The 14,788-nt window shown below is 35.2% G+C and overlaps 1 protein-coding gene across 3 annotated transcripts in view; it reads left to right on the top strand.

Annotated features, from left to right (window-relative positions):
- Nucleotides 1–14,788, top strand: part of LRBA (LPS responsive beige-like anchor protein) — a 410,805-nt gene that overhangs the window by 273,761 nt on the left and 122,256 nt on the right. For all 3 annotated transcript variants that reach the window (XM_017820154.1, XM_017820156.1, XM_017820155.1), the window contains exons 42-43: nt 1,008–1,123; nt 3,406–3,518. In XM_017820154.1, the coding sequence (XP_017675643.1) occupies nt 1,008–1,123; nt 3,406–3,518 (229 nt within the window). The remainder of the gene's footprint in view (nt 1–1,007; nt 1,124–3,405; nt 3,519–14,788) is intronic.

Consider the following 14,788-nt stretch of genomic DNA (forward strand, 5'->3'; position numbering starts at 1 on the left):
GGGGATGTTTTCTGTTGTGTTTTGTAGTTTAGCTTTTTTTATCTAGTCTAGAAAAACAATTTCTTGAATTGCAAGTATAGCCATTCTGTAAGAACTTCAGGATTTCTATTTACAGAAACAAATTACTTGTGAAAATTTTTAAATATACATTGAACTATAGACACACTTGCTCAGAATTTCCCATCCGTTTATACTGATAGATTTGTTTATAATATAATGCAGTTTATTAAAAAGAATTCAGTTACAGTAACTGTTTCCTTGAATTGTTTGCCAGTACCTGTAAAGTTTTGTTAACTAAAACTATACATAGATTTTTTTTTTCCCCCTAAATGATGTGAGTTTGGTATTTACAGATGTTTTTGTTATGAACAAAACAGTTTGGGGAATTTTATGATAAGTTCTTCTCTATTTGATTTATCACTGCAAGGAATGACTTTACAATCTTCTTTCACAAACATTAGAAAATCTGGCATCAAATTCTAAAAGTCTTGAGTTATTTATGTCTAACTCCCCAACACTGCCCAGAATTTAGATCTCCAGAGGATGGACTTTGTAATGAAGTTCTATCATCTTATCATTGTTTTCCTTTGTTCTTGAGGGATTTAAAAACCTATCCTAAAAGATTAATTTGTTCTTATGTGAAATTTTAAAAGTATTGTAATTTTCTTATTTGATGGTCTTCCATCTCTCTAAATCTTTAGTAACATATTTCTGTAATACATCAAGCTGTCATGGAGCAGCTCGATTTGCACAGCTGTAAAGGTTTCTGTTTGAAATCTTTCAAATCCTGACATATCCATCTGTCAGATGTTTTAAGTCTTTCTTATTAGATTATAAAACTTTAAAAATGAACTTCAAGTGTCCAAGTAGCAGTTTGATCTCCAGAGAAATCTAGCACAGACCTAGTAAAAAGAATGTGTACAACTACCACTAAAATTCAGATATGTAAAAAGGAAGACCCACCAGGTTTTCTCATAATTTTCTTACAATTTTCTTGTTTTTTTCAGGCGCATTTCTTTGGCTAGTCCACGACAGATTTTCAAAGCTTCCAATATGACCCAGCGATGGCAACACAGAGAAATTTCCAACTTTGAATACCTGATGTTTCTAAACACTATAGCAGGTATTGCTAATTACTGTACTTAAAAATTATTGTAACAGAGAAAAGGAGTTAACTGTGGCATACTCTCAACAGATGTGGGGCACAACTTGGATTTTGCTCTTTTAATGAATAGTTTTTTCTATGTATGATTTTCTCCTGAAGAGCTTGACAAAAATCTTCACTAAATTTACTAATCCATACTTATATTTGTGTTTATACAAGACTAGAGAGGCATTCATAGTGCGGTACTGAACTGCACTTACAATATGTGTCTGAAGTCAGAATGTCATAACCTGTGGAAGGACAGGCTCTACACAGACTGTCTGCTATTTAGGAGAGTCTCAAAAATAGTAATTTCTTTATCTTTAGTATTCTAAGTTCTAATATTCTAATATCTTCCCTAAATATCATAGATACAACAAGTTCTCTGTAGGGCTGGGAAATCTCAGCTAGGGAGCAGGATATTCCTGGAGCCAATAAATACTACTGTTACAGGATGTGTGATTGGTCTCAAAAAAGAGTGCACCTGGATCATCAGTGCTGCTGTGCTAGGAGACCATTCATACATTCCCAAATTCTGATTTGTAACCATGTATTTTTGTCCTAACCACTCATTCTGTAAATGCTAACCTGTATTTCATTTAACTCATCTTACCCCATTAGCTTCTAACCAGCTTGACTTCAGTTTAGTAAATGGAAGCTGATTGTTAGGTCTCATGACTTGTCTTTTGTTTCCCAGCTTATTTTATTCTCTGAGCAACTTAGAAAATTTCTCAGTTTTCTGCTCTTTTCCGTGGTATTGACAGTGTTGAAAGATCTGTTAATTCCCTTTCAGACTTGGCTCTTGCTAACACGATTGACACAACAAATGCCTCTGCTCGCACTAATTACATTTTATACAAATGGTCAGTTTTGCTAGTTTCTGTAATCAGTCATTAAGTCAGAGATGCCAGGATACTGGCAGATTTTTTATAAGTAGGGGTCGATCTCCTTGCCTCATTACTGCTAAAGTTGAATGAGGCAAATCATGACACTGTTTTCAGCGGCTCTAATGAATGATCCCTTTCAGCTTTAATATATTATTGAAATAATAAATTGAATTCCTACTTAGTTGGTGTTTGAGGTTAAAAGAAACAAAAAGATAAATTTATAGAAAAAGGGAAGGTTGAGTTGCCCATGATAGAGAGTTAAAAAATTTAAAGAAATAAAGATAGTTATCACTGGGTCACGTAAGTAGCCTTAATCCTGAATAAGAGATAATATGCAGCATAACCAACCAATTAGGGCAAGAAAGGATCTGACTATACCATTTAAAAATCCTACAAACCAGATTGGAAAAATACTGTATGGTGTAAGAAAACTGGAAGAAGAAAAGCTTGGGTAGAAGTTTAGAAAATGTTTTCTGATCCAACTTTATAGATTGGATTGTAAAACAATATTCCTGTGGAAGAAGTTAAAACCTGTCCTTGGAGATTCTTAGGATCAGGGTGTACAAAGTCTCAAGAACATACTGATTGAGGGTGATATGAATGAATGAGCTTCTGCAACAATATCATGAAAAGAGACAGGATCCATGTAAAAATTATGCATTTTAAAATTAGAAACCAGCTTATGTGGTGGATGTGTATGTATGGTATACGTTTATCCTAATTGAATATTTTGTTATTATTGGAAGAAGGATATTATTTCATCCTAGATGCATGAAGGTGTACACAGGAACCTGCATCCAGAACAAATTTTGTGTTCTGATAAATGTTGGGGTATCCATAGATAGCCAGGGAGCCAGGAGTAATTCCCTTTGAAGTGCATTCTCTAGATGAACTGATTATTAATTGAATAATTTCTCAATCTAAAATTTTACCTGCTTGATTCTGCTTTCACATATTGTATTTAATAGAGTATGTGAAAATATTGCTTTACTTCTTTAGTATCAACAAAAATCATTGCCCCTCCATTTTTTTAAGTGTTTTACCTTAAAGAAACAGAAGACAAGATGACAGAAACAAGGAAAGGAGAAATGCATAGGAAATGAATGGATTTAACTGTCAATCTTACTGTATGCAAAAGAGTTTACAATTAAAGTGAAATGGGCTGCAATGTTTTAAATTAAATACTAGCAGTTTGTGAACTTTTTCATTATCCTTTCAATAAAGCAAAGAAGATATTGAAATGATAAAAGGACTGAAATGAATTGCAGTTCTTTTGAAGAGCTCATAAAATTATATTGTTGCATCTTTAGAGGTTGGTATTTTAGATAAATATAATTCTTTATTCACAGTGGGTGTTTGTTTGTTATTTGTCAGGTCGAACTTACAATGATTTAAATCAGTACCCTGTCTTCCCTTGGGTTATCACCAACTATGAATCAGATGAGTTGGACCTTACTCTTCCTAGCAACTTCAGGGACTTGTCAAAGGTATTTGTCATCAGATATTTTATTTATATATTTATCACAGTAGCTTGCAGTCTTGTAAATGTTTTCTGCTGTTTTTAATGCATTAATGTTAAAAGCACAACATAGAATCACAGACTTGGTCACATTTGAAAGAGACTGCAGTGGGTCAGCAGGTCCAACCTACACCAACCTCCAGGAACCATTACAGTGTTTAATTTCTGCATGCATATACTGGTTATGGGGATCAGATCATGTAAAAATGAGTTGTTGATGTATTAGTATTGCTTCTGATTGTATCAGCTTAATAATTGTTGTTGGAAGGTGCTCCTAGTTAGAACATATGCGTTACATTTCATTTCAAATTTTAGTGAAATTAGGGATGCTGATGCTGCTGAAGATTAAAAATTAGCTTTTTTCTGTTTTCTCTGATTAGAATTGTGCTTTTTTTAGTAGTAAAGCCTGTGATACCACTATATTTTAAATACTTTTAAATCCTGTATTCCAGTAAGTAGAAGCTTTATTTTTTCACTTCCTCTGTGTGCCCCTTCAGGTAAGCTCAACCAGTGCTACTGTCCTTTGTCAGACAGACATTGTCAGTTTTTAACAACTTTTCCAAACAACTTCCTTCTGGCAGAGTAGCCCTGTGGGGTTTTTTTGTCAACACACCCCCTCACCCACGCACACATTTGCAGAAGTGATATTACACAGCCTGTTTATAGAATGTGATTATTCTCTTTCAGTGATCTCCAAAAAAGGAGTATTTCATTTTACAAAGTCGAAGCATCTCATTTCCTCTTCGAAAACTGGGTGCACTAATCATCAAACAGGATCTTTTTTTTAAAAGCTTGAGGGCAATGCTTGGCACATGAAGCAGTATAGCTGGTTAGTAGAAAAGTTTAGGAATATATTTTAATTATAGCTTGTTTGTTACAAAAGTCTTTCATACTGATAATTTGGTAGAAAAAAAATCCTCACAGAAGTATGACAGCTTTAAAAGATTTTCCTTTTGGTTTGCAGTTGATTAAGTGAAAATCTCCAGGTATTTTTTAGTATCGATGTATATTTGAAGACTACACTGTTCCTTTCTGCCTAACGTCCTTTCTGCCAGACCAAAATCAAAGTTCTCCTTTTCTTTACTCAGTGGGAGCACCACATTGTGATTACAGTCAGCACTGTAGTCCTAGTCTTTCTGTCTCCACCCTGAAATAGAACCAAGTGCAGTGTAGAGTATTTTTCCTCATTTTACAGAATCAGAGAAATCACAGAATATTCTAAGTTGGAAGTGTTTTAAGTTAGGTAGTGCACTTGTCTCCATCAAGAAATTGGATAGCAAACCTGCTCTGTTTCTATGGGTTTTTTTTAATTTACAGTGACTAGTTATAAGGATTTCTCTGTTCATGAAAGTAATCTTTGAGGAGAATTACTAAGTCTACTTCCAGTTCTGAGGGAATCTTTCCGTTGGTGTTGCTGAGAGAGGTCATTATTTAGGGACATTGCCAAGTGGATGTTACTTAGGTTATATCTGTATCTATGTTTAACCTTCTCAGTTATTTGATGGAAAACTGTGAACTTAATACAGCAAATAATTTTTGCAGTATTAGATGTCAGTCATACTGTATTTTGAGTAGTAGGAGTTCCATTAGTGTTATTTAGGCCTTATTACATGATATTCTTGGCAGTTTTTAATCTTCAACAGGAGATTATCAGGGAATTGTCCCTGTTGTTAGGGATTAGTGAATATTTATACATATATGTATATTTAACAAGAATTTTCCCGTGTGGTCTGTTAAATGTTGTTGATCAGATAGTGTGTCTTGATGCTGTTGTGGATGAATGTCAGTCCTTCCCATACACACAGTGAAAGTCTTTATGCCATACCTGTCTCAGATACAGCACTTCAAGTTTTGGTCATTGTTTTGGCATTTCTAGCAGCATCAACTCTGTGTAGTTTTAATGTTAAACTTAGTGTCAGATGAATTTGTGACAAGTATCTGAAAGACCTTGCTAATATTCAACTAGGAAAATTTGTGAATGCCATGTATATTGTGATATTTTCATTTTAGCACTGTTGTCTCGGGGATAATGCTTCCAAACAAGTAGTAACTGTGTATTGTAGCATGTCTGCACTGCTAAAGGTTTTTGAAATATTTAAAGATATTTCACTTAAATTTTTACATGATTTTTCCAGTTGTTTACTTTTTTTTTTTATGCACATCCAGAAACTCATCACAATGTGGTGTTCCCACTGAGTAAAGAAAAGGAGAACTTTGATTTTGGTCTGGCAGAAAGGGTGTCAGGTCAATATTTTCACTTTTTTTGGTACTTAAGAAAATGAAAAATTAACTTTTTAAAAATTTATTTAGAAATTGCAAGTTATGGTCAGGTATTACAAAGCATCAAATACAAGTAACAGTTTTGTTAATATATTATCTAGAAGTCTACAGTTAGTACAGATTTAAAGGACTGCAGTGTATAGGTTAAACCAACACTTTATTTAAGCAGCTTCTCATGGCACTGTTTTGAACATCAGTCACACAATGATAAACCAAAGCAACTGAAATGGATTGTGGTTAATATTACTGTCAGCCTGATGAATGCTTCTGACAAATGCCAGGAGTGCACTGCCAGTCTGTTACCCTGCTTTGACTCAAGTGTTTATTTCTTAAGAGGTGACTATGGTTTGGAATGAGTATTACATATTATATTTATAGCTGTATATATTTTATTTATGCAACAGACACAGTTTCCCACCAGAACATGTGCCTTTCTCTGCATTACTTTATGTTATTCAAAACCACATTTTTTTCCTTTTCCTTATTCAGTAGAAGCAATAAATTTTGTTGTGTTTCTGATCTTCAATAGGGAAAAAAATAGAAGTAAAAATACATGGAAAATACTGAGATATGAAAGCGTGATTTTTTACTCTCAAAAGTTTGTTACAAGATCTTGCTGTATGCAAACAGCTGTTAATAATTTTTCTTTCAAAAGGCACAAAATTTCTGTAAGACCATGAGCTGACACTACTAGAAGAAGAAATTTATGCCACTCTTAAATCTTCTTTTGTCTGCACTATGGCTACATGTGTACATAATAATATTTTTATTCTCATTGTTATCATTTCAGTGCAATATTTGCTAAATCATCATCAATTTTATAGTGGCTGTTAGGTATGTAATGACTTCTTTTCCAGTCAAGTGTACAAAGGCAACAAATAGCTCTCCCCTTCAGTGAAGTGAGGTGTTTAATTGGTATGTGGGAGCCACTGATATAAAATACACTTTGACAGAAGAGAAGTAATAGATTTTTACCAAGACAAAGTAGACCAGTTTTGTTGTTCTGATGTCAACTTCACTGTTGACTGTTCTTCAGCATGCCAGCCTGAATTCTGTTGCAGGGTGCCCATTTCAGGAGCACAAATTCACTGCACATAATAACTTGTGCTGGGTATTTTCCTCTAAGAGGAGACAGAGTGGGATGGGCATTAAATGTGCTTAGTTATCTCTTCTTACCTCTTGGCAAAGAGATAGAAAGTAACAAATACTTTGATGTGCACCTATTACAGTTTTGCAAATTTTTAAAAGAAATCTTTTTTTTCTTGAGTAGCATTAAAATCTGTACAGGCATTCTGTGAACCAGTGCTTTTTATGTAGGAAACAAAAATTAACATTTTATTCAGCTCATGCTCCAAGACAAAATGATTTCAGGTTGCTACCATTCAGGATTCAGTGTCCTTCTAAGCATAAAGCATGTTCTCAAAATTGGACACTAAAAGAGGACGAGAGGAACAGTGCAAGAACTAACAATAGTGGGTGCAGCGGTGATGACTTATTTTGATAGGCAATTACATCTGAATTTAGGCACTAAAACCTTTGAGGCTTGACATTGCTGGGCTCAGCATCTGCCCTGGTTGCCTTGTCACTGGTATTTCAGACAGTAAATTTGTCATCTGTACCTGTGACAAAAGATACCACTTATTTAAAAAGCGTTCCAAAGCCAGGAATGTGAATCCCTGCTAAAACAGGACAGTACAGGAAATAAAATATTTCAGATTTTCTATCATAATCCATGTTACTTAAGAAAAAATCCATTATATTTTCTAGAATTTTGGATCACCTCCAGAAAGAGTGTTAGAGGTATCTACAGTCAGCCTGAAGCAGTAATACCTGGAAAGGAGACACATTTTTTGTTATTCCATTTTTAGTCTTCTATGGATTTTATATTTTTAGCATAAAGTATATTTAACAGATCCTCTTCATTATCAGATAGTAAGTTTTCATACTTTCTTTGTGAAACACGAGTTGCTTCTTTGAGGAGAGGAACACGGCATCCTCTCTAAAATTATGTACAGGAAAAGGAAGAGTTGAGGGAAATGATTACAGGAACTGGTTTATCATATTGCTTTAGATGTACATTGGATCTCCATATGTGTTTCTGCAAAGGGATAAATAGACCTAAACATTTGGCATAAGCATGTTGGGAGAAATTTTTAGGAGGAGGGAAGCATTCAAGCAGGGAAGCAATACTCTGAGCAGAACCTTTCATGCGATGGTTCCATTTAGGAAACCACGCAAGAGCAAAATCTAGGTGGGAGAATGAAGACCCTTTCTTCCTGATCTGTTCTTTTTGAATATAAGGAGAGAGATCTGAAAAGAGGTGGTGGGAAGGGAATTGTAAAGACCCCTTCTAAAGAAGGCTTTGCAAGATTATGAAGTTCTCCTGTTCACATCTCGTGACAGTGCTATAATTTTAGGACTATTATCGACTTTCTTTGTATAGACCGGATAATCTGTTTTGTAGTTAGAAACAGTAAAAACTAAAGTGTTGGGTAGTCTGTTATATTCCCATGAAAGGTTTTGACTTAATAACGTTTTTTTCCCCCATTTCTAAATGGGGAAAAGTGATTTCGTGAGACTCTCAAATGCCAGCAACACCCGGACAGATTTCCATCATGGATGAATGATAAAATTGGTCAGTGATTCTTTCTGACATCTGAGTTGATCTGTTGTATCAATTCCGTCAGCACATTTGCTAAAACTGGGAGACAAAGCTGCAAACGACCCCATAGGTCTGTGGCTGATCTGCCCCAGCCGTCTGGCTCCTCGGTCCCAATCCCATGTTTGCAGCACCATGGTCAGGGACCCACTCAGAGCAAACCTCGTCTCCGCCAGGACGTGGGGTTCAGCACCACGGACAAGGGCCGTCCGAGAGAATTTCGGGCAGAAAAGCAAGAACTCAGCCACGAGGAAGACTAATTTATTTAAATTAAGTGATTATTGGATTGTCAAGCCCGACTTAGACGTGGTCCTTAGAGACATTAACTGTTTGGATTTTGGTATCAATTTCTTGTTTCACTTTTAAAGACAGATTTTTGAGCTGGTTTGTTGGTTTAAGCTTCATGCAGCGTTTGTATCTGGGCCTTTTTCATAATAAACATGTGATTTCCATGCATTTTGCAATAAACACATGCTTTCCATAGCAGCCTGTTCCTCCACAACTCCTGTGGGGACCTGCTGAGGCTGAAGCTTGACCCAGGTGTGTCTCTGAGATAATTTGTCAAAACATGCTTTCTGAAATTCTACTCTTAGTGTAGATAGAATTTTTTAAAATATTCTGATAATTTAGATTGCTCTTTGACACTGTTATAACCATCCTTTTTCTCCCCTCATCTTTAGTTGGTTATTCTCTGTGTCACACCACCTCCTCTAGAGAACATACAGGTGGATGATAGAGTGCATCTTGTTGCCATTCTTACTTTCTCTTCCCTGTTCTCTTATTTTCCCACCAGAGGCTTATTTTTTAAAGTCATAAGAAGAATATTATTTGCACTTCAGATGCATGTATCACTTTCTAGAATCACTTAATTATCTTCAAGCAATCTATTTATTTATTTATTTATTTAGATATTAGGGCAAAAGGCAAGTTTACAGGATCAAAAAGAGTAATTTTGGTAATAAGCCTAATAATCATAATCTTCCCCTGCCTGAAGGAGGGGTTTTGTTTTGAATGCAGAAATACTCAAAGACAAGAAAAACCACAGCTCAAAATTAACCATGGATGTTCAAAATTATATCCTAAATTCGTATCTGATGTTATTGTCCATCCTGCTCTTGTGTCAATTTTAGGTGCTCTGAACATATGTCATCCTCTAATTGGAAATGAACTGAGGGAGGTTCATGACCTTTTAAATGATCACAAGAAACCATGGGGCACATGTCTGGTCATAAAATCTACTAGCAATCAAAATAAAGTAATTTCACACACATGACTTGAACCATAGACATTTTAAATATGTATTTTCTGTCTTCCTAATGTAAAGTGATTGTTATTCTCTTGATACAGTCTCTCTTCCATTTTGTATTCATACATTTGAACTCTAGCAGATTATGAACTCAGATTTCTGAACAAGCATTATGGTGGCTAAGTTGAAAGTTGCACTCATATGGGAAATGAATATGAGATTTATCTCACCTAACTGGTGCTGTCTAAAACCGAGTTGGTCAAACTCCTAGCAGCAGGAAGCCTCTTGGGGTCAAAAAGTAATCTGGGTTTAAAAGTAGTGCTCAGCAAATGAGATCACGGTAAAATAGTGATACTCTTTTTTTTTAAGAAGAAGTTTGTGGTGGTTCTCAGGATGTGGACTTACTTTGATGGACACATCATATGATCCTTTTAAAACTCAAATATCAACAGACAAAAATGTGGATCAACTGAAGGAATTGGTAGAAAAGGGTTACTAAGAGAAGATGATAGGATCCTAAAAGCTCGAGATGAATAGTTTAACAAGATTAATTAAATAATTTACATATCATATCCAGCCAATCACTTGAAATTGCCTCAGAATCAGAAAGACAAGGTTGGCTTCCAAAATGGGGTGGTCACTGACATTCCAAAGGTCTGTTCTGTACTTTATACTGTTCAGCATGTATGGTAATCTGAAAAAGATGAGAAGGGAGCTGATAAAACTTTCTGAAAATACCAGTCTGTTGATGGTATTGAAGGTGATGGCTGACTAATCAGGAGACCTCATGAAACAGGGAATACGATGATGGATGAATTCACCTTAGGAGCAAAGCAGTGCATGTCTGAAACAAGATACATTGATGGGCTCTTAGCTGACTTTATATTCAGGATTGATATAATCTGATTGTAATAGTTTTATGAAACAGTACAGATTATGGTAAAAAACTTCTTATACCTCCCCAAGTACATATTTCTAGCCTGCTGCCACTCTTTTTGTCGGGCTTGGTGCTTACACATGGTACAGAATAATGTATATTTTGTGTGCCCTGACAGGAATCTGCAGAAAATGCGAATTTGTGTCAGCTTTTAGAATGAAGTCCTGTACTGCTAGTACAAATCAGCAGTTTGTTTTTAGTTTTTATACTTTTAGTTCTGGTTGTCTGGTATAGGTCTGGTGTTAGGTATAAAGGCTGTTGTTTTTTGTGTCCTGAATAATGTGTTGGCAAAGGAGCATGGTCTGTGAAAGGAAGGCAGAAGAGAGAATGTTTTCGTCTCCTGCTATGACTCAAGTGCAAGTGGCTTCTTACTAAATCCTCAAAATCCATAGAAGGATTTTTTGTTTGTTTTTTTTTTTTAAGTAAGTGAATAACAATGCAGAGGTTGCTTTCTCTTGACAGACTGTGTCATGAACAGTATATGCCAATGGTTGCTTTTGGCTGGCAGGGTTATTTTCTAAGGCAGGCAGCTACTTAGAGGCCATACCCTCCTCACTGCCTGGAAGCAGCTTGATTTTTCCTCATAATTCCCAGGGACACACAACTTCCTTTCTCCCTGACCTTTTGGAAGTGTACAACACATAACAACTCTCTTCAGTTTGGCTTCCCAGTAGTGTTAAGGTGAAGTAATACCTCAGATATACAGTCTGTGACACATTTGGTTGTGCTGAACAATTTATTAAACCTTAGTGTGCTTAATTAGCTTGCAAGTTTGCAGTTCAGCAGTGCATTGTTTTGCAATCTGCTGCAGATGGTTGTAATAGCATTTGATACTATTGTTAGTAATTTGAAGGCATGGAGATTTTTCCTTGAAATTCAAATTCCTCCAAGATTTTAGGTGACCTGAGGTATATTCTGTCACTAATATATCGCTAAATATTACTTAATAGTTTTTCTTCCATTTTTTATGCTTAACATTGGTTTATGATCAATTTTTTTAACTATGGACCTTGGGAATCTTCTGTGTTTTGCACCATTAAATACTATTTATACTGACATGTCCAGACATTCTNGTTATAAGGATTTCTCTGTTCATGAAAGTAATCTTTGAGGAGAATTACTAAGTCTGCTTCCAGTTCTGAGGGAATCTTTCCGTTGGTGTTGCTGAGAGAGGTCATTATTTAGGGACATTGCCAAGTGGATGTTACTTAGGTTATATCTGTATCTATGTTTAACCTTCTCAGTTATTTGATGGAAAACTGTGAACTTAATACAGCAAATAATTTTTGCAGTATTAGATGTCAGTCATACTGTATTTTGAGTAGTAGGAGTTCCATTAGTGTTATTTAGGCCTTATTACATGATATTCTTGGCAGTTTTTAATCTTCAACAGGAGATTATCAGGGAATTGTCCCTGTTGTTAGGGATTAGTGAATATTTATACATATATGTATATTTAACAAGAATTTTCCCGTGTGGTCTGTTAAATGTTGTTGATCAGATAGTGTGTCTTGATGCTGTTGTGGATGAATGTCAGTCCTTCCCATACACACAGTGAAAGTCTTTATGCCATACCTGTCTCAGATACAGCACTTCAAGTTTTGGTCATTGTTTTGGCATTTCTAGCAGCATCAACTCTGTGTAGTTTTAATGTTAAACTTAGTGTCAGATGAATTTGTGACAAGTATCTGAAAGACCTTGCTAATATTCAACTAGGAAAATTTGTGAATGCCATGTATATTGTGATATTTTCATTTTAGCACTGTTATCTCGGGGATAATGCTTCCAAACAAGTAGTAACTGTGTATTGTAGCATGTCTGCACTGCTAAAGGTTTTTGAAATATTTAAAGATATTTCACTTAAATTTTTACATGATTTTTCCAGTTGTTTACTTTTTTTTTTTATGCACATCCAGAAACTCATCACAATGTGGTGTTCCCACTGAGTAAAGAAAAGGAGAACTTTGATTTTGGTCTGGCAGAAAGGGTGTCAGGTCAATATTTTCACTTTTTTTGGTACTTAAGAAAATGAAAAATTAACTTTTTAAAAATTTATTTAGAAATTGCAAGTTATGGTCAGGTATTACAAAGCATCAAATACAAGTAACAGTTTTGTTAATATATTAGCTAGAAGTCCACAGTTAGTACAGATTTAAAGGACTGCAGTGTATAGGTTAAACCAACACTTTATTTAAGCAGCTTCTCATGGCACTGTTTTGAACATCAGTCACACAATGATAAACCAAAGCAACTGAAATGGATTGTGGTTAATATTACTGTCAGCCTGATGAATGCTCCTGACAAATGCCAGGAGTGCACTGCCAGTCTGTTACCCTGCTTTGACTCAAGTGTTTATTTCTTAAGAGGTGACTATGGTTTGGAATGAGTATTACATATTATATTTATAGCTGTATATATTTTATTTATGCAACAGACACAGTTTCCCACCAGAACATGTGCCTTTCTCTGCATTACTTTATGTTATTCAAAACCACATTTTTTTCCTTTTCCTTATTCAGTAGAAGCAATAAATTTTGTTGTGTTTCTGATCTTCAATAGGGAAAAAAATAGAAGTAAAAATACATGGAAAATACTGAGATATGAAAGCGTGATTTTTTACTCTCAAAAGTTTGTTACAAGATCTTGCTGTATGCAAACAGCTGTTAATAATTTTTCTTTCAAAAGGCACAAAATTTCTGTAAGACCATGAGCTGACACTACTAGAAGAAGAAATTTATGCCACTCTTAAATCTTCTTTTGTCTGCACTATGGCTACATGTGTACATAATAATATTTTTATTCTCATTGTTATCATTTCAGTGCAATATTTGCTAAATCATCATCAATTTTATAGTGGCTGTTAGGTATGTAATGACTTCTTTTCCAGTCAAGTGTACAAAGGCAACAAATAGCTCTCCCCTTCAGTGAAGTGAGGTGTTTAATTGGTATGTGGGAGCCACTGATATAAAATACACTTTGACAGAAGAGAAGTAATAGATTTTTACCAAGACAAAGTAGACCAGTTTTGTTGTTCTGATGTCAACTTCACTGTTGACTGTTCTTCAGCATGCCAGCCTGAATTCTGTTGCAGGGTGCCCATTTCAGGAGCACAAATTCACTGCACATAATAACTTGTGCTGGGTATTTTCCTCTAAGAGGAGACAGAGTGGGATGGGCATTAAATGTGCTTAGTTATCTCTTCTTACCTCTTGGCAAAGAGATAGAAAGTAACAAATACTTTGATGTGCACCTATTACAGTTTTGCAAATTTTTAAAAGAAATCTTTTTTTTCTTGAGTAGCATTAAAATCTGTACAGGCATTCTGTGAACCAGTGCTTTTTATGTAGGAAACAAAAATTAACATTTTATTCAGCTCATGCTCCAAGACAAAATGATTTCAGGTTGCTACCATTCAGGATTCAGTGTCCTTCTAAGCATAAAGCATGTTCTCAAAATTGGACACTAAAAGAGGACGAGAGGAACAGTGCAAGAACTAACAATAGTGGGTGCAGCGGTGATGACTTATTTTGATAGGCAATTACATCTGAATTTAGGCACTAAAACCTTTGAGGCTTGACATTGCTGGGCTCAGCATCTGCCCTGGTTGCCTTGTCACTGGTATTTCAGACAGTAAATTTGTCATCTGTACCTGTGACAAAAGATACCACTTATTTAAAAAGCGTTCCAAAGCCAGGAATGTGAATCCCTGCTAAAACAGGACAGTACAGGAAATAAAATATTTCAGATTTTCTATCATAATCCATGTTACTTAAGAAAAAATCCATTATATTTTCTAGAATTTTGGATCACCTCCAGAAAGAGTGTTAGAGGTATCTACAGTCAGCCTGAAGCAGTAATACCTGGAAAGGAGACACATTTTTTGTTATTCCATTTTTAGTCTTCTATGGATTTTATATTTTTAGCATAAAGTATATTTAACAGATCCTCTTCATTATCAGATAGTAAGTTTTCATACTTTCTTTGTGAAACACGAGTTGCTTCTTTGAGGAGAGGAACACGGCATCCTCTCTAAAATTATGTACAGGAAAAGGAAGAGTTGAGGGAAATGATTACAGGAACTGGTTTATCATATTGCTTTAGATGTACATTGGATCT

This window comes from Lepidothrix coronata, unplaced genomic scaffold, assembly GCF_001604755.1.
Source record: "Lepidothrix coronata isolate B3197 unplaced genomic scaffold, Lepidothrix_coronata-1.0 Scaffold79, whole genome shotgun sequence".
In the NCBI taxonomy this organism is placed as follows: Eukaryota; Metazoa; Chordata; class Aves; order Passeriformes; family Pipridae; genus Lepidothrix; species Lepidothrix coronata.